We start from the raw sequence: 1,479 nt of genomic DNA, 5'->3' as shown, positions 1-1,479 counted from the left end.
GGCTGGGGAATGAGCTGACTCTCACTTACTCAGGTGACATCATTAGGACACTTGGCTATGTCATTGGAATGTGATTCCAAGAGAGGAAATGCCTCCAGGGTTCACAATGAGCCATGTGTGTCCTTGGCCAGAAGTGGGGTGCTGAGACCTTGAGAAAGGGTGAGGCATTTGGTGGTCTGTGGTGGATACCTTTGCCTTCATCATACAGAGTGATATGGGAGTGCTATCACCCTCCACCTCTGAAAGGTTCAAGCCCAGGGCAGCTGGGACTGAGGGACAGACAAGCTCCCTTCACTCTGCACTAAACCACAGGCATCATCTTGCCTCTCAGGACTCACTCTGTTCTCCCTTCTTGCAGCAGAAATGCCGAGGGTTTCTGACATACAACACTCCTGAGGTGAGTTGGAGGGAAGTTTAAAAGCAACCAAACTTTTCACACTGTCTTTTGCCATCCCTGTTCCTTATCCCTGGGAGTGCAGGTGCTGGGAAGCACTTCTGCTTTAGGAGCGGACTTAGTTGACAAACACCAGGACTGGCCCCTGTCCCCCCTGTTCCCTGGACCCACTGCTGCAGAGCAGGGCTGACTCCTCACAGGCAGATGTCCTGCTCCTCACAAACATGCTCAGCCAGCTCAGCCAGACCGATAAACGCTCCAGCAATGGACCTGAAGGAAGGTCTTCCAGAAAAGGAATAGGCTGGTGAGTGTGTGTGTGGCAGGGGAGCAGTGTGTGACAAATGGCTCTGATTTTCCTCACAGAAGTCTCTCCTAACTTGTCACTGTCTTTTCCTTTTTGCATAGTGCACCATGCCCAAAGAGACCAAATGTCCAATGGCAGCTTCATTACTGGATTCTTGCTCCTGGCATTTATGGAAACACGGGAGCTGCAGCTCTTGCACTTCTGGCTCTTTCTGGGCATCTACCTGGCTGCTCTCCTGGGCAACGCCCTCATCATCATCACCATAGCTTGTGACCACCACCTCCACAAACCTATGTATTTCTTCCTCCTCAACCTCTCCCTCCTCGATCTTGGCTTCATCTCCACCACTCTCCCCAAATCTGTGGCCTATTCTCTCTGGGGAACCAGGGAAATTTCCTACTTGGGTTGCGCTGCACACCTCTTTGTCTTCTTCATGGCAGGGGAGTATTATCTTCTCACTATCATGGCCTATGACCGCTACGTGGCCATCTGCAAACCCCTGCACTATGGGACCCTCCTGGGCAGCAGAGCTTGTGTCCACATGGCAGCAGCTGCCTGGGGCACTGGGTTTCTCAGCTCTCTCCTGCACACGGCCAATACATTTTCACTGCCCCTCTGCCAGGGCAATGCCTTGGGTCAGTTCTTCTGTGAAATCCCTCAGATCCTCAAGCTCTCCTGCTCAGACTTTTATGTCAGGGAAGTTGGACTTCTTGTTGTTAGTGTCTGTGTAGCATTTGGGTGTTTTGTTTTCATTGTGGTGTCCTATGTGCAGATCTTCAGG

General features: G+C 51.7%; 1 protein-coding gene across 1 annotated transcript in view; it reads left to right on the top strand.

Annotated features, from left to right (window-relative positions):
- The first annotated feature begins 822 nt into the window (after nucleotides 1–822).
- Nucleotides 823–1,479, top strand: part of LOC104526047 (olfactory receptor 14A16) — a 937-nt gene continuing 280 nt past the window's right edge. Inside the window, 1 exon segment of the mRNA XM_029085293.1 lies at nucleotides 823–1,479. This exon segment is cut by the window's right edge and continues 12 nt beyond it. Coding sequence (XP_028941126.1) covers nucleotides 823–1,479 — 657 coding nt within the window.

This window comes from Antrostomus carolinensis, unplaced genomic scaffold (assembly GCF_000700745.2).
Source record: "Antrostomus carolinensis isolate BGI_N321 unplaced genomic scaffold, ASM70074v2 scaffold11276, whole genome shotgun sequence".
NCBI lineage: Eukaryota > Metazoa > Chordata > Aves > Caprimulgiformes > Caprimulgidae > Antrostomus > Antrostomus carolinensis.
Note: the sequence above shows the minus strand (reverse complement) of the source record. Positions and strands in the feature narration are given on the sequence as shown.